At 45.7% G+C, this 25,883-nt stretch overlaps 1 protein-coding gene across 5 annotated transcripts in view; it reads right to left on the bottom strand.

The window, feature by feature from the left end:
• mib2 (MIB E3 ubiquitin protein ligase 2) overlaps positions 1–25,883 on the bottom strand; it is a 70,278-nt gene that overhangs the window by 11,175 nt on the left and 33,220 nt on the right. For 4 of the 5 annotated variants that reach the window (XM_056302242.1, XM_056302238.1, XM_056302241.1 and 1 more), the window contains exons 7-13: positions 25,311–25,418; positions 25,005–25,109; positions 24,455–24,617; positions 23,580–23,713; positions 16,000–16,148; positions 15,235–15,391; positions 13,269–13,423 (exon numbers count right to left, since the gene is read on the bottom strand). In XM_056302242.1, coding sequence (XP_056158217.1) covers positions 13,269–13,423; positions 15,235–15,391; positions 16,000–16,148; positions 23,580–23,713; positions 24,455–24,617; positions 25,005–25,109; positions 25,311–25,418 — 971 coding nt within the window. The remainder of the gene's footprint in view (positions 1–13,268; positions 13,424–15,234; positions 15,392–15,999; positions 16,149–23,579; positions 23,714–24,454; positions 24,618–25,004; positions 25,110–25,310; positions 25,419–25,883) is intronic. The other variant, XM_056302240.1, reaches the window with a different exon arrangement.

The raw sequence follows: 25,883 nt of genomic DNA, 5'->3' as shown, positions 1-25,883 counted from the left end.
TGGGAATGGCAGACCATTTCTGTTTTTTGTTGAGAAACTTAAGCGTTTTATGTGTGTGTGTGGTGGGGCCTACCTGGGGTTTGGTCAGATAGGCCCTTTATCTGGGGGCCTTGGGGGAATAGGGTCGTTTACACTGTCCAACGAGTATTGGACAGAGTCACAGATGTCATGTGACCCCAGAGGGACAGAGGGGTAATAAGGAAGAGGGAGGAGGAGAGATGGCTGAGGAAAATTAAAATAACAAAAAGAGTCGGGTTGACTCACTGAAGACTCCAGAAGTATGCTGGCAGTCTGCCTCACTTCTCCCTTCCCAGGATCCTTTGAGAACCAGGCCTCAATCTCTCTTTTTCCATTCCCTCACAAACTAAATAAATACCACAAACTCCAACAGACAGACCCTCTCATTTTTTCCATCAGAAGCAATGTGAAGAAATTACAGTAACTCCCATCAAACAAAACAAAATCAACCATATGGACTCTAGCTACTCTGATACCCAAAGATATCAAAACAGTCAACAATCCAGCTGACATGGACATTCTTAAATTCTCTGTTTCAGACAAGAGATTAATTGTATCAATGCAGGAGGGGTCTGCTGATGGTAAGTGAACTGGTGAGCAATCCTAATCCCGATCATTGAGAGCCCTCGGTTTGTATCCTTTTGGTGCCCTTACTGATGCCAGCGTAAACGAATGCTGGAGAGAGCAGCCTGAACTCCCAGCACTGCTCATATGACACTTGCAAGAGCAGATCAGCCATTTATTGTTTTGTGCCGCAGCCGTGACTCCTCTTCCTCTCGTTCTGTATGGCTTGCTTACTCTCCCCTCTTTGTGTCATGCTGATAACCCAGTCTATTGTAAACTTTCAACCCCTGGACTTCACTGTGTTTGTGTGTGTGTGTATACACTGATGAGCCAAAACATGATGACCACGCACAGATGAACCGAATAACGATCATCTCCAAACAAGGGCACAGGTCAAAGTTTGGGTACATCAGATGGTAAGCGAACAATCAGTTCTCATAGTCAGCGTGCTGAATGCAGGAGAAATGGGCAGGAGGAAAGACCTGAGCAACTTTGGTTCGGTGGCACATGTGCCACCTACCTAAACACCACTGCAGACCAGGTATATCCCTTCACGGCAATGGTATTCCCTGATGGCAGTGGCCTCTTTCAGCAGATAAGGTGCCCTGCCACACTACACACATTGTTCAGCAATGGTTTGCGGAAAATGTTGAAGTATTCTAGGTGTCGCCCTGGCCTCCAAATTCTCCAGATCGCAATCTGATTATCTGTTGGATGTGCTGGTGTGCTGGACCGACAAGTCCGATCCACAGCAACTCCACCTCACAACTTACAGGACTTGAAAGATCTGTCGCTAATTATTTGGTGCCAGATACCACAGGACACCTTCAGGGATCTTGTAGTGTCCATGCCCCGGTGGGTCAACACTGGTGGGTGGCACAAGGAGGACCAACAGCATATTAGGCAGCTGATCATAATGTTTTGGCTCATCAGTCCCCCCTTGCCTCCCCACACATTGTGTGTGTGTGTGTGTGTGTGTGTGTGTGTGTGTGTGTGTGTGTGTGTGTGTGTGTGTGTGTGTGTGTGTGTGTGTGCGCGCGCGCGCCCGCAATGATATCCAGGTTTGGAGAGCATCTAGTGTGTCCCTGGTTTTCAGGGGAGAATAGATTAGTGATCTAAATGAATATGGGAACACAGGACATTACTGTGACAAGGACTGGGTCTCTGCCAATTTAGGAGGTCAAGTTGACTAGGTTGAGCACTTTCGAAACATTCCTCCTAAAGGCCAGAGGACGGGTTGTCTGCTTCACACGCCACAATTGCTCACAGCATGGTTCTGTTGGGTGCTAAAAAAAGTACTTTTTGTATCTTGCATGTGCTGGCTGGCTGTTCCTGCTTGTACTACAGACCAGATGTGATACAAGTAATTTGACTCGGCATTCTGCTTCTGCACCCCTGTGTGCTCAGCTTAAGGGAAAGTTGGATTTTACTTATGGTCAGAGATAGAAAACTCACTCAAGTACTTCTCAGGCCTGGGCAAGGGCAAAATGGTGTTATGAAGATGGTAAAGAGACGGCAGCCAAATAACCTTACAAAAATACTGCTTTGAAAACCATTACTAACGATAATAAGAGGGTTGTTTTTCACTTGGAAAGAACACCAGGAAATTATCAAAGAACACCACCTGACCTTTAAAGTTTCTTACTGAATTGGAAGTATTTTGCAGGCAGGGGAAATATGGCGGTGCTGATATTTTTCATTTTTGAGACCTTTCCTTCATAAATTCTCCGTTGTACACGAAAGGTCATATTTGTTATTGTGCGGATTTAGCGGGAAGAGAAGAAAACACAGTGCCCAGGGGAGAATAAACAGCATGACACATTCACAGTGTTAAAGGGATTTGTCTTGTGCTGCCTCTCACAGGCAGAATGTGATTTACTGGTGCTGCCCGTGTTTTGTGCCCTCGACTCTCATTGGCCATGACGGTTATCTACTAATCAGTCTTCCTCCTCCAGTAAAAACAAAGACAACAGGGATTAACCAAAGATCTATCAGCTTCAAGCTTCAATGTTGTTCTTGCTGACCACTTATTATAAACATTAGAACCAGAAACCAAATCAAAGTATAGGAGTTCATATATACACCGAGGAGCCAAAATATTATGATCACTCACAGGTGAACTGAATAATGTTGATAATCTCCAAACAAGGGCACATCAAGGTCTGGGTAGTTTAGGTGGTAAGTGAACAATCAGTTCTCATAGTCAATGTGATGGATGCAGGAGAAATGGGCAAGAGTCAAGACCTGAGCGACTTTGACAAGGGTCAAACTGTTATGGCCAGACGACTGGGTCAGAGCATCTCTGAAACGGCAAGGCTTGTGAGGTGCTCCTGGTCGACAGTGGTCTGAGGAGGGAGAAATCACAAACCAGCGACAGGCTAGTGGGCGCCCAAAGCTCATCGATGCGCGAGGGCAATGAAGGCTATCCCGTCTGGTCCAAAATGACAGAACGTTTACTGTAGCACAAGTCACAGAAAATTTTAGTGATGGTTACGGGGCGAATGTGTCACAACACAGTGCATCGCACCCTGCGGCGTATGGCGCTGCATAGCCACACACCGGTTACAGTGCCATGATGACCCCATCGAAAGTGCCTGCTATGGGCACGCGAACATCCGAATAGGACCTTGGAGCAGTGGAAGAAGGTTGCCTGGTTCAACAAGTCCCACTTTCTTTTAGATCACATGGATGGCTGTGTACATGTGTGCCATTTACCTGGGGAAGTGATGGCACCAGGATGCACTGTGGGAAGACAAGCCAATTGAGGGAGTGTGATGCTCTGGGCAATATTCTGCTGGGAAACCCTGGGTCTGATCATTCATGCGGATGTCCATTTGACATGTCCCACCTACTTAAACATTGTTGCAGACCAGGTACACCCCTGCATAGCAATGGTATTCCCTGATGGCAGTGGCCTTTTTCAGCAGGATAGTGTGCCCTGTCACAATGCACATTGTTTGGGAATGGTTTGAGGAACATGGTGAAGTGTTCAAGGTGTTGTCCTGGCCTCTAAATTCTCCAGATCTCAATCTGATTTAGCATCTATCAGATGTGCTGGACTGACTTCTTCTCCTGGATTGCCACCTTGCCGTGGTGGAGAAGCTTACGTGTACCAATGATCCCAAGAGCTATGCCGTCCAGAGATTGGCTTCTGGTAGGGTCACCCAAGGTGGACAGGTCAAGGGGGAGGTTCCAGACGAAGCGCGATCCAACAAATACCTCAATGGCGGAACTGGCAGGAGATGTGTCCAGGTCACAATGCCGGTTAAGGCAGATGAAGGCTACAACAGAGGGTGGTCCCCAATCATCTTGGTTCTCCGTGCCACTGGACTCTGGCCACCCCCTGCCAAGGACCATGTGGTGGCTGCAGGCGCACCAGCTACTCCATGTAAAAAGCTGTCACGTGCAGGCATCCTCCCATTATGCAGCTTCAGGATCGGCCACTACACCCACCTGAAGACCCAGAGGAACGCAGAGGGAGGACAGTCATACTTGACCCGAGCAATAGCCAATGATGGTGCAGGACCGACAAATCTGATTCATTGTGGCTCCACCTTGCAACTTACAGGACTTGAAGGATCTGCTAATGTTTTGGTGCCAGATACCACAGGACACCTTCAGGGGTCTTGTAGAGTCCATTCCTTGACAGGTCGGCACTGTTTTGGTGGCACACAGAGGACCAATAGCATTTTCAGCCTCTCTCTCTTCCATGTGTCTAATGTATTTTCTTCTCTCTTCTCCTGTGAATGGTGTGATGTGAGTTCTGCCCTCCTGCCAGGTCTACTCGGTGATGGTGGTTGCATGGCTCAGGTCTTAGGCTGTTCCGGTGATATCTGTATGCTGCTTGGCGTCCTCCTAATCACTTTCTTTATTTATATATATCTTATAAATCCATTATAATTCTGTTATCCTGGGGTGTCCGGGTGGCATGGCAGTCTATTCTGTTGCCTACCAACATGGAGATCGCCGGTTCGAATCCCTATGTTACCTCCGGCTTGGTTGGGCGTCTCTACAGACACAACCGGTCGTGTCGGCAGCTGGGAAGCCGGATGTGGGTATGTGTCCTGGTCGCTGCACTAGCGCCTCCCCTGGTCAGTCGGGGCGCCTGTTCGGGGGGGGGGGGACTGGGGAGAATAGCATGACCCTCCCACGCGCTACGTCCCCCTGGCAAAACTCCTGCCAGGTGAAAAGAAGCGGCTGGCGACTCCACATGCATCAGAGGAGGCATGTGGTAGTGTGCAGCCCTCCTCGGACTGGCAGAGGGGCAGGAGCAGCAACCGGGACGGCTCAGAAGAGTGTGGTAATTGGTCGGATACAAATGACAATTAGGGAGGAAAAAGAGAGAAAAAGGGGGGAAAATCCCCCCCCCAAAAAAAATATATATCTCAACACGGATACAGGAAAAAATATTTTAATGCATAGCAGTACAGGCCTGTTTCATGCATCTCGCACTCATAATGTTTTTTGACAAAGAATCATTGCCCAGCGTCACGCCCCCAATATCGGTTGGACAGCGACCATCAGATGGGGAAACATTCAAATTATAACAGCCAATGGGGTAGGTACTTATGATGCACAGCAACCAGTGGAGGGGTAGAAAACATATATATATGTATGTGTTATCATCTTTCAATGTTGTATTCTGCAAATTGTGTTCTATTCTGTATACAACATCCATTGCACTTCTGTCCGTCTTGGGGCAGGGATCCCTTCTCTGTTGCGCTCCCTTAAGTTTCCTTCCTATTTTTTGTGCCTGTTAAAGGGGTTGTTCCTTATCCAATAAGAGGGTCTATGGACAGGATGTTGTAATGCTGTAAAAGTCCCTGAGGAAAATTTGTAATTTGTGATACTGGGCTGTACAAATAAAACTGACTTGACTTCACTATTAGGCAGGTAGTCATAATCTTTTGGCTCACGTACGTATACGTACGTAGTATATGTGTCATGACAGGCTGTATATGTTAAAAATTGAGAGATTAAAAAAGGTGAAAAACTAGTAGAAAAAATATATGCATTTCATCTTTCTTTTCAAATATACCCTGAAATAAATTCGATGGTAAGGCAATCAGTATATATCATTGATCATAAAATAAGTATTTATGACATCATAATACTGATAAGTACTATTTCAGTTGCTGTCTTTATGAAATCCTCTGCATTTCAATTCCTAGTTACCTTTGAGATAAGAAACATTAATTTTATATCTGTTTTGGTGCTCTATTAACGTTGCTATGTAAATGTCAAGGATTCTGAGGATGTGTGGAAATTGGAAAGACACTTCACCGTAGTTGGAGGGATATAGTAGTATGTTTCCATGGGCCACGCACCACAGTTGTACCTCAGGAGTAAAAAACCTCAACACCGAAAATCTACAGTCCTGTATTGCGGGTTTCTTCCTACGGTCACTGGCCAGCCGGCGTTCAGAAAGCACTTATGGCAGTACCAACGTCGATCAGTCTCACCTTATCCAGTCAGGAACGGCTGAATTCTTTGTGACAAGTGTCACTCAACCCGCCTTGATGTCTGACTTCAAGCTACAACACTTTAGTACAAGCACAAAGGCAGTGATCTTTTCTACTAGCACACCATTTTGTGCCGAATGAGAGCCAACAATGCCAAGAGGCATCCTTTTTCAGGGAAACTAAAAAATTACAGATTTAAAGACTCCCTCCGATGAAAATCAAGTTTTTAACCTCGTTAACATGTACATCTGGTCTTGGGGTAATGTTACAAGACATATCAGGGGCAAAATTAGCAGCCAGCGCCATGGCTGAGCATATCTGCTTTGAAACTGCAGTGTACCGAGGACTGTCTCCAAAAAAAAAAACAACGAATTCAGACAGGCAGGGTTTCATACGTCACAAACCTAAGGCACCAGTCCCGTTAATGGACGGGGTGGTCTCTTACATTCTAATTATGTGCACCCACTTAAGCGGTGTAGCGACTTATTGTAATTTTGCCAGCTATAAGTTTTACTACTTTCAAAATGATGGCAGATGCGTCTTGTTTTTGGCTGCAAATTTACAAAAGGAGAAACAGTAACTACTACTACTGCTGCTACTTCTACTTTTGACTGCTCTCATTAGGGTTCGCCACAGCGGATCATCTGTTTCCATCTCTTCCTGTCCTCTGCATCTTCCTCTGTCACGCCAGCCACCTGCATGTCCTCCCTCACCACATCCATAAACCTCCTCTTTGGCCTTCCTCTTTTCCTCTTCCCTAGCAGCTCCATATTCAGCATCCTTCTCCTAATATACCCAGCATCCTTCTCCCAATATACCCAGCATCTCTCCTCCACACATGTCCAAGCCATCTCAATCTTGCCTCGCTTGCCTGTCTCCAAACCGTCCAACCTGAGCCGTCCCTCTAATATACTCGTTCCTAATCCTGTCCTCCTTCGTCACTCCCAATGAAAATCTTAGCATCTTCAACTCGGCCACCTCCACCTCCACCTCCACCTCCTGTCTTTTCATCAGCGCCACTGTCTCCAAACCATACAACATAGCTGGTCTCACTACCATCTTGTAAACCTTCCCTTTAACTCTTGCTGGTACCCTTCTGTCATAAATCACTCCTGAAACACTTCTCCATCCACTCCACCCTGCCTGCACTCTCTTCTTCACTTCTCTTCTGCACTCCCCGTTACTTTGAACAGTTGACACCAAGTTATTAAACTCAGCCACCTTCGTCACTTCTACTTCTTGCATCCTCACCATTCTGCTGTCCTCCCTCTCATTCACGCATATATGTATTCCATCTTACTCCTACTCACTTTCATTCCTCTTCTCTCCGGTGCATGCCTCCACTTCTCCATGCTCTCCTCAACCTGCACCCTACTCTCGCTACAATGTCATGTGCAAACATCATAGTCCACGGAGACTCCTGCCTGATCTCGTCCATCAGAATGTCCATCACTATTGCAAACAAGAAAGGGCTAAGAGCCGATCCTTGATGTAATCCCACCTCCACCTTGAACTCATCTGTCATTCCAACCACATACCTCACCACTGTCACACTGCCCTCATGGCATATCCTGCACCACGCCTACATACTTTTCTGCCACTCCTGACTTCCTCATACAATACCACACCTCCTCTCTCGGCACCCTGTCGTATGCTTTCTCTAAATCCACAAAGACACAATGTAACTCCTTCTGACCTTCTGTATACTTCTCCATCAACATTCTCAAAGCAAACATCGCATCTGTAGTGCTCTTTCGTGGCGTGAAACCATACTGCTGCTCGCTAATCATCACATCTCCTCTTAGCCTAGCTTCCACTATTCTTTCCCATATCTTCGTGCTGTGGCAGATCCTATCATCTTCACTCTTGTGTTGCCATGGAACTAGATCCTCCCAGGCCAAGCAGTGTGGACCAGCGTTTCGACCTGATCACCACTTTAATCAAGGCTTTGGCGAATGGCTCCAAGTTTTTAAGCACACACCTTAATCTCTTGGAATGGATCCTCGGACACGAGAGATGCCAACGACGATGGCAGATCAACTTTATACCTCTGTAGTTGCTACAGTTCTGCACACTGCCCTTATTCTTGAAAATCGGTACCAGTAAGCTTCTTCTCCACTCCTCAAGCATCCTCTCACTTTCCAAGATTGTGTTAAACATCCATCCATTATCCAAACTGCTTATCCTGCTCTCAGGGGTCACGGGGATGCTGGAGCTTATCCCAGCAGTCATTGGGCGGCAGGCGGGGGTACACCCCGGACAGGCTGCCAGGCCATCACAGGGCCGACACACACATACATTGTCACACCTAGGGACAATTTAGTACAGCCGATTCACCTGACCTACAAGTCTTTGGATTGTGGGGGGAAACCGGAGCACCCGGGGGAAACATACACACACACGGGGAGAACATGCAAACTCCACACAGAGGACAACCTAGGATGACTCCCAAGGTTGGACTATCCCGGGGCTCAAACCCAGGACCTTCTCGCTGTGAGGCAACAATCTAGTTAAAAACTCCACTGCCAGCTCTCCTAAACACCTCCATGCCGCAATAGGTATGTCATCTAGACCAACCACCTTTCCACTCTTCAACCTCCTCAGAGCTGCCCTCAGTTCCTCTTTGCTGATCCACCGCACTTCCTTATTCACTATCCCAACATCATCCAACCTTCTGTCTCTCTCATTTTCTTCAATCATTAACCCCTCAGAGTACTCCTTCCACCATCTCAACACACTTTCCTCACTTGTCAGCACATTTCCATCTCTAAAGAAGAAACAGAAAGCCTAAATTTATTACCAAAGGATCCGAAAATCCGAGAGAAATGGGTGCAGTTTATTTGGAAAAATCGTAATGTCCGAGCCAAACTTCCACAGAAAACGTGGGTTTGCAGTAGCCGTTTTCAAGAACACCGTTCTGAAAACGCCACAGAACATATATCGAAGACCTACACTGTGATTTATCCTGGGGACACAGCAAGTAGAAGCCAACATGTTAGTCAATTTATTTTGCTTTCTCTTTCGCCAGAGACTTTCTATGGTGCCCAGTGTTTTTTCTTAACGGCGCAACCGAGTGTTTAGCTTTACAAGGTAGATAACTTGTTAGAGCTGACGAGTGAGACCAAGGTTCACCCAACATTAGCAACATATTATTACCTGATTGATAACGTAGTCAACCAAAAGCTAATATTATCCATTACCGTTGCATTTCTAATGTTGTAGAGAGCGACACATAAAATACATAAACATTCTGATACGTCCATTTCTACGTGACTGTGGCAAGTTTGTTGCCTCGAAGGGGTTTGGCACGGAGGCAAATATCAGTCAGATTTATTCATTACAACATACATACAGACATGAAGAGTAGACAGATCCAGCCACAGTTCTGGCCAGCACGGAGAGCTTTCCCAGTCTTCCCCGGCGCCGCTTCCTCGCGGTGACAGCCAACTGGTGGTGGCTGTTCATGGCACAACATGCGACATCTTCCTCAATCTCCCTCCGTCTCTCTCCATCTGTGCCTGCCTGCCATCTCTCTCGTGTCTCATTTGTCTGGTACATTCGCCTCTGCCCGGTGAATCACGTGGTGAGGAACCGCTTGCCATGCTGATCTAAGAGTGAAGTGGTGACTCAGCAGGGAGGATAAAAGCTCCACAATCACACCAACTCACCTCCTCCTCCCCGCTAGTACACTCAAAATGCATCACATGGCCAAAAGTATGTGGACACTCAAACATCACACCCATGTGTGCTTGTTGAACATCTCATTTCAAAACCATGGACAGTGATATGGTGTTGGTCCCTCCTTTGCTGCTATAACAGCCTCCCATTTTCTGGGAATGCTTCCCACTAGATTTTGGAAGATGGCTGCGGGGATTTGCTTTCATTCAGCCACAAGAGCATTAGTAAGGTTGGGCACTGATGTTGCGGAGAAGGCCTGGCTCACAGTCAGCATTCCAATTCATCCCAAAGGTGCTGGATGGGGTTGAGGTCAGGGCTCTGTGCAGGCCAGTCAAGTTCTTCCACACCAAATTCCAAAAACCATGCCTTTATGGACTTTGCTTTGTGCACAATGGCATTGTCATGCTGAAACAGGGAAGGGCCTTCCCCAAACTGTTCCCACAAAGTTGGAAGCACACAACTGAATGTCATTATATGCTGTACCATTAAGATTTCCCTTCACTGGAACTAAGGGGCCTGAACCAGACCATTAACAACATCCCCAGACCATTACCCCCCCAACACTACTTTACAGTTAGCGCTATACATTCAGACAGGTAGCGTTCTCCTGGAATCCACCAAACCCAGAATTGGTCTGTCAGACTGCCAGATAATGAAGCTTGATTCATCACTCCAGAGAACACGTTTCCACTGCTTCAGAGTCCAATGGCAATGCGCTTTGCACCACTGTAGCTCATGCTTGGCCTTAGGCTAGTGGTCTTAGGCTTGTGTGTGGCTGCTTGGCCATGGAAATCCATTTCATGAAGCTCCTGAAAAACAGCTGACGTTGCTTCCAGAGGCATTTTGGAACTCAGCAGTGAGTGTTACAATCGAGGACAGATGGTTTTTACTTGCTCCTTGTTTCAGCACTTGGTGGTCCCATTCTGTGAGCTTGTGTGGCCCGCCTCTTTGTGACTGACTTCTTGTTACTCAGAGACGTTTCCACTTCACAATAACACACTTACAGTTGACTGCGGCAGATCTACCTGGGTAGAAATCTGATGAACTGACTTGCTGGAAAGGTTGCATCATAACAGTGCTACACTGAAAATCACGGAGTTCTTCCGTACGACCCACTCTACTGCCAATGTTTGTCTGTGGAGATTGTATGGCTGGATGCTTGATTTTATGCACCTGTTGGCAATAGGTGTGGCTGAAATAGCTGAACCCACTAATTAGAAGGGTTGTCCACATACTTTTGGCCATTTACTATATCACCATCATCATAATTTTCTGCCACTTACCCGGGACCGGGTTGTGGTGGTAGCAGGCTGAGGAGGAAAGCCCAGATGTTCCTTTCCCCGGCCACATTCTCCAGCTCCTCCTGGGGGATCCCAAGTCATTCCCTGGCCAGCCAGGATATATAATCCTACCAGCATATCCTGGGTCTGCCCCAGGGTCTCCTCCCCAGCAACGCCCTCTGGCTCCTCCTGGGGGATCCCAAGGCGTTTCCAGGCCAGATTGGACATGTAGTCCCTCCAGCAAGTTCTGAGTCTACCCCGGGGTCTCCTCCCAGTTGGCCGTGCCCAGAACACCTCCACAGGGAGGCACTCAGGAGGCATACTAACTAGATGCCTGAACCACATCAAATGACCCCTTTCAAAGCAAAGGAACAGTGGCTGTACTATGAGCTCCTTCCAGATGTCTGAGCTCCTCACCTTATTCCTAAGGTTGCACCCAGCCACCTGCAAGAGGAAACTCATTTCCACCGCTTGTAGCCACGATGTCATTCTTTTGGTCACTATCCATGTACCAAAAACCAGTTTCTGCACCATTAAGTTCAGTCCGCCAGGGCTTGCGTCCCAACCTGCCACCAGTGTTGTATCAAATCCAGCCCCTACTCCTCTTGGGGGTGGTGGGCCCATGATAGTGCGGTCCCAGATGGCTCATTTGGGCTGAGCCCAGCCGGACCTTGTGGCAGAGGCTCGCCAATGAGCTCCCCTCCCAGGCCTGGCTCCAAGAGGGGGCCCCGGTATCCCTTTATTTTCATGGGGACTATTCATAGGGGCTTTGTAAATCGCTTTTTGTCTGGACCCTCACCTGAGACCTCTCGGTCTCAGGTGACCCTACCAGGAATGATATGCTGCAGACAGCACAGCTCCCAGGGTCACACAAACCTTAATATATAATCTATGAATTTTAATACCCGTCTATGACCTTAAATCGTCTACAGTTGATTCAGAATGCAGCTGCTAGACTACTAACTAGAACTAGCCATAGGTCCCATATTCTTGCACTTCCCTCCATTGGCTTCCCGTAAAATTCAGAATAATCTATAAGATCTTAATGATTACATTTAAAGCACTGCATGATCTTGCCCCCAGTTACATTTCTGATCTTTTCATTCCTCATTCCACTTCCCAACCACTCTCATCCTCAAACCTCGGTCTTTTGTCCATGCCTCACTCCAACTGCAAAACAAAAGGTGACCGCGCCTTTGCAGTTTTAGCCCCAAGCCACTGGAATAATCCTCCCCAATCCATTAGATTCGCTGAATCTTTGGACTGTTTTAAGTGGCTTCTAAAAACCCATCTTTTCAGGCAAGCCCTGCCTTCTGTTTTGTTTCATTTTTAGCTTGGTCTGTTACTCCCTATGCCATGTCTTATATTCATTCAATTTATTTTGTGTATTGAGTAGAAAGCACTTTGTAACTATGTTCTTAAAAGTGTTGTATAAATAAAATGTTGCTTGCTTGCTTATATGTATATTCCCCCCTCTCCTGAAATTTTTTTTTTAATTTTTTTATTGTTTGACAATTTGGGGTCATTTATTGTAACCATCTATAACAGCTGCTGGGTGGTCAGTGGTCTGCCTGATTGTGTTTATCAAGGTGAGGCCAATAGCCACAGTGTAGGGAAGTCAGAGTAATAACAACAGTTGAAAGAATGTAAAGTGATGCTAAACCATGCAGTATACAAGGCCAAGTTAAAAATATAAGGAACATTAGCATCACTTTTCCACAACTTCTGGAAAAGACTAAATAACTGAGAAGTAACATTGCTGCCTTGTGTACTGCTTGGCAGGTAGGGTGCTAGCTGTTTTGTTACATTTTCTGTTTAGCAAACCAGGTGGTACATTTTCAAACAGACTTTCGATTATGATTATCAAGGCTATATTAACCCGATGACATGATGATAGGTAGTACTATAATCATGTTCACTAAAATAAGTACAAAAACACTAGCAAATTTTAAACAAGTCCCTTCGTAAGAACGTAACTGTAGTGGAAAACTTATGCACCAGCAAATATTTGGCTGTCTATCTGGTCCTTTGGTAGGACATCGACACTCAGCTTTATGGAGCATAGTGATCTCAGAGTCCAGCTGGATGCCATCTCTACTGAGTAAGATCTTCGAGATGACTGAGAATTGTTAGCAAGTTTGGTTACCAAGGAGGAGAGAAAGCACAAAATACAATTCTGACTCAAACCCAAAAAGTTGCACATTGTAGCTTTACGTTGTGACACTTGACATGTGGCATTTGTTCAGTATCCCATCGCAGTACTCACAGCTTGTTTCCTTTGAGGGCTGCATGGTGGAGCAGATTAAAGCCTCGGTTGTTCTGCTGGGTGAAGTCAATATTTGGCACCACAGCCAAGATTTCAATGATATTGCGAAAATCTTTGGCAATGGCATCATGGAGCGGCGTGTCCCCATACGAATCCTAAGGGGGTGAAAGGACAGAGAGAGGGGTTCAAAGCACAATCGTTCAATGGGAAAAAAAATGCAGCAGCCTTTACTGTGGCAGCGATAAGCAAGTTGCAGAACTGGTTGCACAGAACTGGTTCTCTGCAGCTTCTTAAGGTGCACCGAGGCACCCTAAGCAGTTTCACAAGTGTACATTTTAGATCACAGTGACAGACAGAGGCTTGGAGCACAGAGTTCATTTCCAAAATGGTAAATATCCATTTGAAGAAAAAAAAATTATCTTAATTTCAATACCATTGAAATAAAGGGACAAGTCTTTAAAAACAAATTTCTGTTTACCAAGGTTGTTCAACTTTCATACTATCCTTTAAAAATTCTCCTCCATTTGTTAAAATTTTGCACTTTTAAAAACAATGCTGGATCCCAATTGAAAACCAGGTTCTTTAAATGAAGGTGACATGACTGATGAAAAGCAGTCATTCTTGTGTCCAATGTAAGCTACAGGACATTCCACACACACACACACACACACATATCAAACAATGGAAATCAAAATTTATTCTATTGGAGATATTTGATTTAAAAAAAACAAAAACAAGTATACACCACGCAGAAACATGTACACGGCCAGGCTGTTATTCTATTTCAGTTGAGTTCTCACACTGGTCAAGCAGAAAAGTGTTAGTCAGTCTACAGCCCAGTTGTAGGCACTTTAGACAGTTAGGAAAATGCCCTAAAAGAGATGCTAAATTGCTTTAATGAGGCCAAAAACTGAACTCAAGCAAGCAGAAAACTAATACAGTCAAATTACTATGCAACACTGAATTTACACATCTCTTTGGGTTTTATGGGGTTCAGGAAAGGCCAATGTGAAAGTTGCATGCGAGAGAGGTACAAGTGCCGTCGGATGTTTGCCTGTGTGGCATGGCACTACTGATTAGGCTGACGTCTAAAAAGTAAGCCTGTGAGTTTGGGGCTCGTCTTCGTTACAGCCAAGAGTGAATGACAGGCTTGTTTATGTGTCTGATGACCAGAAAGAACCAGCTGATGGGGACTACAGGGAATTCACTATTTTAGATTCCACAGTGCCAGGCAGAATCCATTGAGACCGTGGTTATGGCGCACGCGACATAACCACAATGTCCCCGGTTCGATACCAGCCAGGGACGTTGTTGCATGTCATACCCATCTCTCTCCCCTTGTTTCCTCTCTGCTATGCACTGAAGGCATCCATCCATTATCTAAACCACTTATCCTGCTCTCAGGGTGACGGGAATGCTGGAGCCTATCCCAGCAGTCACTGGGATAGGCTATTATAGGGCCGACACACACATTCAGACCTAGGGACAATTTAGTACAGCCGATTCACCTGACCTACATGTCTTTGGACTGTGGGAGGAAACCGGAGCACCTGGAGGAAACCCACGCAGACACGGGTGGTGGGGGGAGAGCATGCAAACTCCACACAGAGGACGATCCCCAAGGCTGGACTGCCCTTCTTGCTGTGAGGCAACTGTGCTAACCACTGCACCACCGTGCCGCCCAATGAAGGCAAAAAAAAAAAAAAAAAAAAAACATTCACTAAGACCAAGGGATGCACTTAAAAGAACTGGTAAGGAAAAAAAGGATTGAGGAGCAACTATCAAGAAATAAAAACTAAGTTTTCTGGTGCCGGCCTCTCCTTTTTCCTTCAGTCAGTGCTGTGCGTTATTCAATAGTCTCCTTGGGTCAGTCCTATGTGGGAATGACTGAACTCCTTCTGGCAAGCACAGCCAGGAGCCCCAGGTTCAGTCAAGCGTTGTAGTGAGTATTGCTGGAGAGTCTCACCTGGAGGTTGACGTCGGCCGCATGCTCCGCCAGCACACGCACCACGTCCGTGAAGCCCTTGTTGACCGCGATGTGGAGCGCCGTGCACATGGAATTATTCAGCAGGTTCACGTTGGCTCCTTTACTCAGCAGCAGTCGCGCGATCTCTGCTTGATTGCTGAATTGAAACAGGACACAAAATGAACAAAAGCACAGACGCACACAACATATATATTCAACGTCATGTTTCTCGTTCCAGCTTGTTTGTCATTTGAATGATTCCATTCATACCGACAGCTGTGTTTTGAACTGACTTGATTTAAACCAGCATGTAAATTACCAACACTTACTGTGGACATCTCTGGCAGCATATCACATGCCAATGCTGGAAAATTACTGGTGGGAACTTCACACTTGAGTGCCAATTAATGTGCACAAACAAACATTTCTTACATCTACTCCTTCTTAGCAGTATACGTTACTGCTGTAAGCTGCCAACGACAAACAGACGTTATTAACAATTGTTCAAGTGTCCCCATCCATCTAAGGGGTTTCTTTAAACTGGGTAACGAGTAGCTGCTCATACTTTGACAGACGTGGTATCACCATGGGAAACTTTAAGTTCGTTTATCCGCATCTAATTATATCTTCAACCGTGGCATTTAATATCAGCAGTGATGACAGAGCACCGCTGAGTCATTAAATCCAGGAAGGTCATTCAGTCAAGAGGCATGCATGTGTTCTCAATGTCTATATGTTTCAAAGAGAGTGTGTGTTATGTCTCACCCAAAGGCTGTGTAGTGCAAGGCGGTGTCTCCATCCTCATCCTTGACCTCAATGGAGCTGTTGGCCTGCAGAAGGGCCTTTACCACCTCCATGTGGCCTTGGTGGGCTGCCACCTGCAGCGCTGTCTTGCCCTGGTTTTTGATATCCACCTGATGGGAGAACACATGCATAGTTATCGACCGATAGAACTAGAATTGCCGGAACAGCCTGGATGCCAACGGAGTGAAATTGTGAGCGGCTGGGATAATCCTGAGTAGGAATAGTGAGCTAGTAGCTCATCTCATCTTATCATCAGCCACTTTTCCGGGGTCGGGTCAGAGTGGCAGCAGGCTAAGTAGGGCACTCCAGACGTCCCTCTCCCTGGCAACACCCTCCAGCTCCTCCTGGGGGATCCCAAGGCGTTCCCAGGCCAAATTGGACATGTAGTCCCTCCAGCGAGTTCTGGGTCTACCCCGGGGTCTCCTCCCAGTTGGACCTGCCCGGAAAACCTCCAAAGGAAGGCGCCCAGGAGGCATCCTAATCAGATGCCAGAACCACCTCAACTGGCTCCTTTCGACGCAAAGGAGCAGTAGCTCTACTCCAAGCTCCCTCCAGATGTCCGAGCTCCTCACCCTCTCTCCAAGGCTGAGCCCAGACACCCTACGGAGGAAACTCATTTCAGCCGCATGTATCCGCAATCTCACCCTTTTGGTCACTACCCAAAGTTCATGACCATAGGTGAGGGTTGGAACAAGATTGACTGGTAAATTGAGAGCTTTGCCTTCCGGCTGAGCTCCCTCTTCACCACAATGGTCCAGTACAATGTCTGCATTACTGCTGATGCTACACCAATCCGCCTGTCAATCTCCCACTCTATCCTACCCTCACTTGTTAACAACATCCCAAGATACTTGAACTCCTTCACTTAAAACAAGTGAGCTAGCATCCAACCAGGAATTGTCATGAAAGCAGTGAGTAATTTTTGCACCACTCTCAGTGAACAGCCGTTGTATACCTGAGCAGGGAACGTAAAGCTGTGTGAGGAAGCATTTTTATGGTAAAATATTCATTTTAATTGCCAATAGTGTTGAAAACATCCCCCTAAGCCCCAGTGAAAATTGTTACATGGATTTGCCAGTTTGCCTATTTGTCAGTTGCTCAGCATATCCCGTGCTTTTCCGTGAAACATCTACTGGCACACAGGAAATAACACATTTTACGTATTTTATAGACTAGCATTTATCTAATGTGTATTTTTAGGCTATTTAAGGCCTTGACCATACAGAATTTTCAAAACCAATATTTTCCCCTCCATTTAAAAAAATAAAAAAATCTGTCCACACAAGCTTCGTTTTATGAAATATCTCTGTACACAGGTGAGAGCAAAAATGGTTACAAACACTAAAACAATCATGCCGGGCTAGTGGGTGGCAATAAAGTCTGCAGCAATGTACGTCAGTGTATGTCAAATATCAGCAAGGAGCATTCTGAGCATCCGTAATCAACTCGTGTCCCTTAGGCGGTAGTGACTTAAAAACAAAAATAGTAGCTAATCATTTTTATTTAGGCGCCCAGGAGGCATGCTAATCAGATGCCCGAACCACCTCAACTGGCTCCTTTCGATGCGAAGGAGCAGCAGCTCTACTCCAAGCTCCTTCCAGATGTCCGAGCTCCTCACCCTATCGCTAAGGCTGAGCCCAGACACCCAACGGAGGAAACTCATTTCACCCGCTTGTATCCGCGATCTCACCCTTTCCATCACTACACTTCCTTTGGAGGTTTACCAGGAACGGCCAACTGGGAGGAGACCCCAGGGTAGACCCAGAACTCGCTGGAGGGACTACATGTCCAATCTGGCCTGGGAATGCCTTGGAATCCCCCAGGAGGAGCTGGAGGGCATTGCTGGGGAGAGGTTCGTCTGGAGTGCCCTACTTAGCTTGCTGCCACCGCGACCCAACCCCAGAGATGCGACTGATGATGAGATGAAACGAGATGAATATTTTATTTAGTTATTTGACCTCTGTTTCTTCACCTTTATTTATCCAACACCATGGTCCAAAGTGCTATGGCGAATACGAAAGCAAAGTGTGATTCATTTGCATGCACAGATGACGAGGTGGTAGAGGAGGTAAAGCAGAGATCGGGACAGCTCTGAAGATTGGTGTAATTGGACGGGTACGATTGGGGAGAAAAGGGGGGGGGGTCTGTTTTAGTGACCTAAAACGCCGTTTGCATGAGGGTGAGAGGCCAAAATGTAGAAGAAAATGTTCGCTTTGCAAAATATCCATATTAGTCTGGACGTAGTCTAAACTGAAATCAGTTACTTTGATTTTGTTGGTTATACACAAATAGAAAAAAATATAAGGAGTCACGATGTTATAAGCCGTGAAAGCCATGAACCATGAACCATGATTGTTTTTTTACATCAATCAACATGAAATGGAATTTTTGAAATCAGTCAGATAAAACAGTGTGGCGCTTCATCTACCGCCACGGGTTGGAAATTCCCTCATGCAGCTTTAACCACCATGTCATTCACCATAGTGGTATTGTGTCAGGCCACTTCCCACTGCAAACATCTAAATGTACATATGAATGTGCATCAGGGCAAGAAGAGTGAGATCATCAGAACGTTTGCATTTTTACGTTACTGTTCTCATTTAGCAATTGGATTTGTTCAAAGCAACTTGAGAATCAGCAAAAGGGAGTCAGCAGTTAGCCGATATACTCATGTGTCAATCTAAAGGAATTTTAGGAAACTAAAAATATTCATTATATCAGAGCCAAGAGTGCATGTTATGTCAAGTGTAATTAGTCTTGCATCACTATTAGTGATTCAAGTTACAAATGAGCTTATTAGACAATGGCAAAAATCAGTATCACGGCCAAGAGTGCATGTCAAGTGCAAATAGCGCAAGTGCACAATAGGTAGATCACCAACAGTGACATGAGCAATTATAGTAGGAAATTCACATTACAAATTCACTGAACAATTTTATGAATCCAGGAAACAGTCATGCTCAGGGACCATAAACGGACTGAGGTATGCCTGGAAAAAAAAGAATGAAGACATTGAAATTCACAAAAGTGTTTGCTACTCACACCGACCACAGAGATCTAGTTTTGACAGCTTTGATTTCAATTCCTGGTCGGATAGCAGCTCAGCACCTGTAATTTGCCCCAATCTACTTTGACTTTAATCTTAAGAAGGAGTCATTTTTTAAGCAATTTCTGGCCAAAAGTGTAGGGGCACATCCAAAAAAAACTCTTACAGGTGCTGGATCAAAAATCAAATTTGAAGGCAAGACTCAGACAAAAGTTCCTCATACCGTGCTAACGGCTGGAGATCTTCGTCAGGCATTGCCAAACCACCATCACAGAGTAGAACCAGCAACATACAGACACACACATTCATCACTCGGGTGATGGTGAGCTGCATGATTTAGAGTCAGTATACTCTCAAGCTGGACCAGTCAGAGCAGAGCTGCACAACCCTGTCTGATACTCCCACATGGGGACGGAGCACGCCTCTAAAATAAGGACAAAAACAACTAGAAACTTCTAGATCAGTGTTATGCAAGCACATATTAAATCCAATACATCAGACGTAGGGTCAAATATATATCATAAATCACACGAGTAATAATCATAAAAACTACTATAGAGAACAATATAGAAAAATATAAAAAAATAAAACAGTATTTGTCCAAGTGTGTACACACACACACACACACATTCTCCTTTCCCTCTCCCCCCCCCCTTTTTTTTTTCTTTCCCTTTTTCCCCTCTCTCTACAATACAGGCAGGTCCAGTCTAGCGGTTGGCTGGAATTTGTATTGACATGTGCAACAGGAAAGACAACTCAAGAATGAAAAGGGAGGCTGCATCACCCGAAATAAACTTTTGGGAGAGAATTATATTCATCAAGATATCTGTAAAAGTAAAGTAGGGTTTTTCAACCATACTTAGTTGTTTTTTTTTTCAACTCTAACCACTTACAGTAAGTTTTAAGATCAAAATCTAAATTTAAATCCTTAGGTGATGGAGTATTAAGAGTGAAAATATATGATGCCTCTCTTTTCAAAAGGATGTTGTTGAGGTCTCCTCCCCTTCCGGGGGTTTTCACGTGTTCGGGCCAAGTGTGTGTCAGTGTGGATGGGTTGTGTTCGGATGAGGTGGGCTGCACAGCCACAGGGGTCTTCTGAGCGTTAGCACGCATGCTACTTCTGTGTTCTGAAACACGGGTGTTGAGATGGCGTGCTGTTTTTCTTTCCTATGTAAGCCAAGCCACGGGGGCATTTGATCATGTAGATGATGTTTTTGTGTTACAAGTAATGATACCCTGGTTACTGAATTTTTTACTGGAATGTGGCTGAGTAAATGAGTGACATTTGAAAGTGAATAGAATAGAATAGAATACTCTATTGGTCATTTTGTACATACATACAAATTAAATACACCGCATTTAAGCCATCCTATTGTATAGCAGCAGTGGGCAGCTGCAGCGCCCGGGGACCAACTCCAGTTCTTCTTTCCACTGTCTTGCTCAGGGGCACAGACAGGAGTGTTAACCCTAACATGCGTGTCTTCTTGATAGCGGGAGCAAACCGGAGCACCCAGAGGAAACCCACGCAAACACGAGGAGAACATGCAAACTCCACACGGAAAGGACCTGGGACAGCCTGGGGTTCGAACCCAGGACCTTCTTGCTGTGAGGCAACAGCGCTGAACACCGGATCTGAGCTGAGTTTCTTAGAGAACATTTGATTACGAAGCTGTTGATTAATTTCTTGATCATAGCCACACAAATCCATCGCTACTATGGAACCGCCCTTATCAGCTGGCTTGACAACAATATTTGTGTTTTTAGTTCAAATAGGGCCTCTCTTTAAGCCAATGATCAATTATTTTGTACTTTGTAGTCTCTTATTTTGTTAAGGGCTTGTAAAACATCTCTCCACTAGGCAACAATACGTGTCTAATGAGACATTTCTGCTTTTGGGTGGAACAAAAGTGGATTTGCCTCTAAAGGACCTTTTAGTACCTACAAAGGGCTTGAACTGCAATGGTGAAGAAGACAACTGTACAGCTACTAGCTGAGCCTGTAGGTAATTCTATATTGGGTATATTAGGAAAAAATTCTTCAACACGTAAAGACCTAAACATTTTTTGAAAATGTGTCCTGGATTCGAGCCCCGGGGTAGTCCAACCTTGGGGGTCGTCCTCTGTGTGGAGTTTGCATGTTCTCCCCGTGTCTGTGTGGGTTTCCTCCCACAGTCCAAAGACATGTAGGTCAGGTGAATCGGCTGTACTAAATTGTCCCTGGGTGTGAATGTGTGTGTCCGCCCTGTCCAGGGTGTCTCCCCGCCTGCTGCCCAATGACTGCTGGGATAGGCTCCAGCATCCCGTGACCCTGAGAGCAGAATAAGTGGTCTGGATAATGGATGGGTTTTTTTTTTCAGCGAATAATTGCTGTTTTCTATTTTTCTACCCTTTCATTATAGTAGTTATGTGTTTTACAATACATATTTGACTCAATGTCTGATGTATTGGATTTAATATGTGCCTGTATGACATTGATCTTGATGTTTCTAGTTGTTTCTGCCCTTTTCATAGAGGTGTGCTGCGTCCCCATGTGGGAGTATCAGACAGGGTTGTGCAGCTCTGCTCTACTGTCCAGTAGACCAGCGTTTCCCAACCCAATCCTCAAGGAACCCCTATCCTGCAGATTTTCATTGTAACCCTGCATAGGTAGCCCTGCTTGAACATACTCAACCAATCATCTCACAGCACTTAATTATGCAAGGTGTGCAAAATCTGACATAATTAATTTCTGATTGGTTGAATAACTACAAACAGGTACCTATTCAGGATTGCAAATAAAATCTGCAGGATAGGGGTTCCTTGAGGACTGGGTTGGGAAACACTGCAGTAGACCGACTCTCAGTCATGCAGATCACCGTCACCTGAATGTGTTTGTGTCTATATATTGCTTGTTCTGCTTTGTGATGGTAATTTGAATATGCCCAACAAAGATCTGTTAGATGGCAATGTTGCTCGATTAAAATTGCTGGGAGGGGGGTCCACGGTGGTGTAGCATCAGCTTTGTGTCGATACAGTTGCCCACTGGGGACCGGGGTTCGAGCCCCGGTCTCGTCAGATCCGACTATGGCCGGACTCGATGAAGCAGCAATAATTGGCAACGCTGTCTTCGGGAGGGGGGCGGAGTCGGCTTGTGTTCGTCACATGAATGCGTTTCTGTATGAGTCGGAAAAAGCAGTGGTCCGGCCTGGAGTCGCCTTGTCACGAAAGTGGCGAGGCGTCTCCTTCGAGACTGCTAGCTGGAGAGAGGCAGTTGGCGAACACATGCAGTACAAGGGTGGGTGTTTGAACCAAAATAGGGATCGATTGGCCACTAAATTGGGAGAAAAAGGGAAAAAAATCAGAAATAATTTTTTTTTTTTTTTTAATTTGCTGGGAGCCGTCAGCACAGTGTGCGGATCTTGTGTCTGATTTTTGCCATTTCCTGGCATCAGTAAAGCATGTTGTCTTAAGCCATGCTCAATAATCCAGGTAACGAAATTCCAGAAAGTTGAATCAGTTTATCTGGGCACAACGTTTAGTGGGAGAAATGTTTCATCACTCATCTAAGTGACTTCGTCAGGCTCAGATGACTGCAGGTATCCCCAACCTTATAAACGGCACAATTGCGTCACAACTGAAACCAGCAATCGATTTCATATGCAAATGACCATGACCATTAACTAGAGTTACAATCACAGCATTGTAAGATGGTGACATATGTACTCTTAGCACCCCCCCCCCCCGGTTCAGGGATAGTTGTTCCCTCTTCACATAGATGGCCTCTTTGACTCCCCGTTCAAACCAGCGTTCCTCCCTCTCAAGGATGTGCACATCCTCATCCCTGAAAGAGTGGCCACTGGCCTGTAGAGGGTGTAGACTGCGGAGTCGTGCCCCGACGAGGTAGCTCCTCCGTGTTGTGCCATCCTCTCGGCCAGCGTCTGTTTGGTTTCACCGATGTACAATTCATGGCAATCCTCCCGACACTTAACAGCGTACATTATATTGCTCCATCCACCCCGATCCTTGGGGTGGACAAATTTCTGGCGCAACGTGTTTTGGGGTTTGAAACCGGGATGCAGTGTTTGGCAAATACAGCTGTGCCGGTTATAAGACTGGGGGATACCTGCAGTCAGCTGAGACTGACGGAGTCACTCAGATGAGTGATGAAACGTTTCTCCCACTAAACGCTGTGCCCAGATGAACTGACTCAACAAGCAATGGCGTACATGGAATAGCTTAATTCTTGTGCTAGTGCTTTAGTTCAACATGCCAAAATGCTGTATTAAAACAAAAAGAAGATTCCTTTACTTGGACCAAACATACAGGTGACTGAATGTGGAAGAGAATATAGCTGACCCTTGAAGTATTTAGCAGAGGGCATTTAAATTATCTCGTCATTTAGGGACTTATCTGGCTAAGTGAGTCACCCTGCTCTTTCAATCCCCCCTCCCCATTGTGGTTGAGTGCTCTTGGAATAAGCAGTAGGCTGCAGCAAAGGGAATGAGTGCCGCACTCACCTTGTCGGGATACTTCTGCACCAGCTCCCGGACTTTATTGGCACTGCCGTGTGCCGCCTCAATGACCAGCCGACTGGGGTTGTCCTGCTCCGTGGACTGAGACAGCAGCTTCTCCAACACTGAAATGACAGTACCTGGACAGGAAGAAAGGATGGAATGGATGGAAGAGGGGAGGGTAAAGGGGGGGGGGGGGGGAAACTGATTTAGATGAGATTTGTTCAATACTGACAACACTATCGCATTGGTGCTGCAAAGCTCTTGAGGCCCCTTCAGACTCCAGAGGCACCACACAGCATTGCAGAAAGACACATAATGGTTAACTGGGGTTTCAAAGCCTGGCTCAATGCACAACCTCTGAAATGAGTCAAAATGTCCATCCATGCAGTCCAACCAGACAATCCTCTCCAAACACAGACACAGACACACATTCACACAAGCCCCTTGTTGAACATTTCCCCCTCAGCCGATGTGAACTGGACACACAAACAATAAATGGATGTAATGATGAGGAAAGGGGCTAGTGAGTGCAGGAGATCAACCGAGACTCTTGCATCCAGTATGCAGCACCACAGCATGCTATAAAACCAGTCTTCAGAAAAATGTTACAGTTAGATGAAACAGACACCAAAATAAACATGCTGTTAGAAATGACGAACAGAGGCAGCCTCGTCTGTGATCGTAAATGTCACAGTTGTAGCCTTTATGCAAATGCATGGCAGAGTCAGAGCTGGAATGAAGGCTGAGAAGAAAGAAAGACAAAAAGAGAGAGAGCGAGGAAGACAGAAAAGAAAGAGGGAGCAAAAGCAGTGGAGAAAGAAGAGCTGGTTGGTTAGAATGGTCAGAGATGGCCCCCTCGTCCTGGGCTGTATCCTTACTTCCGGATTCGCTGGGGTTCTCGGCCGTCATGAGGTTGGCGTCCACCTCCACGGGCTGCGCCATGAGACAAGCCGGGTTGAACGTCCATGTCTGGCCTCCGAAGGCAACGCGCAGGTCACCGTCTGCATACACTTTCAAAACCTTCCCCACCTGGCCAAGGGCCTGGGGACAAAGCAGGGACAGGAGAAGGAGGTAGATGTGTGATAGGTGTTCATACTTCTTCTCCCTGAGAAAATCCCACACCTCTTCCATTACAAGAGTACAATAAGGTTACATTTGAGGAAAAAGCTTTAAGCTTGACTGCTTCCTGTGGCACAGCTAAATATCCACTGTAATTCCCTCTTAATTCAGTGGGACATCTGCCAATTTAAGGCTTTTCGGTGGCAAGGGACAAACCCTGACATGAAGCAGCTGGTCAGAGAGGCCTTCAGAAGATAATGGGGCTTGGCATGAATTCATATGTAGCTTTCACCAAGTAAGAGGAAGGGGATCAATAGTGTGACAAGTTATCATCGCGCTACCAGTCGGTGTCAGGCTAAATGAGCATACAGGAGCCATGCTGTCTGTCCACTCTCCATGGCCGGTCTGCAGTCTTTTCACACTGTCCATATCCTCCAATACTCGTACTAGCTCGCCCACTCCAAAAGTGTTCACCTTAGGAAAAAGAGATAGACCATATCTTTACAAACGTACTTTTAGCGGTATACGCTTAAACTTAATGGGTGCAAACAAATTCAGTCTCATTTTATCACAAATTAACTACCGACATGCTAAAAAAAGCAACAACAACAACAACAACCGAAAAAAAAACTAAATATTCATTCTGATGGCTGTGAGCTGATGGTAGTTAAGTACCTTAGTGAGGGCACCAGGGTGGAAAGTCCAGCGGATGTTGTTGCTGTACTGGACTCTGACGTCACCCCGGTCTGTGATTCTGTGGACCGTCCCAATCCGACAGATGTACTGTAAACAGAAAGAGCTTCTTTCAGCCTTGTTTTCGGTCACGTTCTGTGAAGCTCATCAGAGTGTTCCCCCTTTAATAGCTCCGATGGGAAATGAACTAACTTGACTTTGTTTGCTTTTGCACCCTTCTGTGCCCGTTACGTAAATCTATTGCGTTACAGTTCAGAAGGCAATACTGTGGCAGTGGGTGTATGTACAGAGTGTGATGAAATGTTTGTGCAATGTATAAACGGTACTTGCAATATATCCATTACACAAAATTCACAGTAGCTCATAATGCTGGGACAAAAAATTATGTGAACGCCATGTAATTATACAAACTAAAATACATAAACAGTGAGGACAGACAGACAGACAGACAGATAGATAGATAGATAGATAGATAGATAGATAGATAGATAGATAGATAGATAGATAGATAGATAGATAGATAGATAGATAGATAGATAGATAGATAGATAGATA

The sequence above is a fragment of the Lampris incognitus genome, chromosome 2, assembly GCF_029633865.1.
Source record: "Lampris incognitus isolate fLamInc1 chromosome 2, fLamInc1.hap2, whole genome shotgun sequence".
Lineage (NCBI taxonomy): Eukaryota > Metazoa > Chordata > Actinopteri > Lampriformes > Lampridae > Lampris > Lampris incognitus.
This window is presented reverse-complemented; position numbering and strand designations above follow the sequence as displayed.